The 1,725-nt window shown below is 37.2% G+C and overlaps 1 protein-coding gene across 3 annotated transcripts in view; it reads left to right on the top strand.

The window, feature by feature from the left end:
- The window catches only part of TAF15 (TAF15 RNA polymerase II, TATA box binding protein (TBP)-associated factor, 68kDa), a 38,984-nt gene that overhangs the window by 28,483 nt on the left and 8,776 nt on the right, over positions 1-1,725 (top strand). For all 3 annotated transcript variants that reach the window (XM_011999407.1, XM_011999406.1, XM_011999408.1), the window contains exon 11: positions 612-741. In XM_011999407.1, coding sequence (XP_011854797.1) covers positions 612-741 — 130 coding nt within the window. The remainder of the gene's footprint in view (positions 1-611; positions 742-1,725) is intronic.

Raw genomic sequence — 1,725 nt, 5'->3', positions numbered from 1 at the left:
AAAAAAAAAGTTACATATTTACATGAAGCATTATCTACATTTAATTTCTGTGGATTTAAAGAAATTATAAACTGGGTATGGTGGCTGATTCCTATAATCACAGCACTTAATCACAGCACTGTGGGAGGCTAAGGCAGGAAGGTCACTTGAGGCCAAGGGTTTGAGACCAGCCTGAGCAATATAGCAAGACCCCATCTCTACAACAACAAAAAAGCTGGACGTGGTGGCACTCGCTTGTAGTCCCAGCTACTCGGGAGGCTGAGGTGGGAGGATCTCTTGAGTCCAGGAATTTGAGGCTACAGTGAGTATGATGGTGCCACTGCATTCCAACCTGGGTGACAGTAAAATCCTGTCTCAATAAAAAAAAAAAAAAAAAGCAATTATACATAGATAAAACAGTATACTATATCATTTTTATAGCTTGGTTTTCACTTAGTGTAGCTTGGAGAGATATGCTTGTCCAAACCTACAGGTAACTTTATATTAGGTGCACAGTATTTTATAGTATGAATGTGTGAATGCCTTGCAAAAAATAAATCTTTGATTATCTAAATGATACATGATTACTTATTTTAAAAATGCTAACACCAAGTGTTTTTGTTTTTCCTCAGACAAATAAGAAGACTGGAAAACCAATGATAAATCTTTATACAGACAAGGACACAGGAAAGCCAAAGGGGGAGGCAACAGTGTCATTTGATGACCCTCCTTCAGCTAAGGCAGCCATTGACTGGTTTGATGGTATGCCTCATTCATACAGTTTTCAGCATGAAGTCTGGATAAATGTTTTCTAGTCTGGAAGTCAGAATATGCTCTCGGCGACAGTGGTTATATTCATGTTTACTTTTACTAAAAATACAGGCCAGAATTTTTATGTACCTTTAGAAACGAGATGAGCTCTATCCTTGCTGGTCTAGCATATTTCCTTATATCATGCCTTGTGCATGAAGCTACCCTGATACAGATGTAGAGAGTTGGCCTGCTTGACTGTATGTTATTTTTTCTTTTTAAAAAAAATAAATTTAAGAGGTACAGATGGCATTTTGTTACATGGATATATTGCATAGTGCTAAAGGCTGGGGTTTTCCTGTATATATCGCTTGAATAATTTACATTTTACCCATTAAGTGATTTATCATCCCCTGACTTTATAGTTTGAAATTTAGGCCAGGTGGCATTGCTTACGCCTATAATCCCAGCGTTTTGGGAGGCTGAGGCAGGAGGATCAGTTGAGCTCAGAAGTTGGAGACCAGCCTGGACAATGTAGTGAGAGCTTGCCTCTACAAAAACAGAAAAAAAATTTTATTTATTTTTTTTTAAATAACCTGGACATGGTGGTATGTACCTGTGGTCCCAGTTACTTAGGAGGCTGAGGTGGAAGGATCACTTGAGCCCAGGAAGTCGAGGCTGTAGTGAGCCATGATTGAGCCACTGCGTTCCAGCCTGGGCGACAGAGCGAGAACCTGTCTCAAAAAAAACAAAAAAACAATAAATAAAGTAAATTTTAGGCTGATTTCCCTTCAAATATAAAGTTAATAGATACTTAGAAGAAATAGACTTTTTTTAATGGAAAGTAAAAGAAATGGGTAAAACATCTATAGCCCTCTACTCAAAAGTAGCCACTGATAATATTTCTTAATAGTTTTCCTTCTAGTGTTTTAAAATGTATCTTACATCATAATACTCCAAATAGAGTTTTGTCTTATGGTATTTTTCATTTAACAT

The sequence above is a fragment of the Mandrillus leucophaeus genome, unplaced genomic scaffold, assembly GCF_000951045.1.
Source record: "Mandrillus leucophaeus isolate KB7577 unplaced genomic scaffold, Mleu.le_1.0 Scaffold590, whole genome shotgun sequence".
NCBI lineage: Eukaryota > Metazoa > Chordata > Mammalia > Primates > Cercopithecidae > Mandrillus > Mandrillus leucophaeus.
This window is presented reverse-complemented; position numbering and strand designations above follow the sequence as displayed.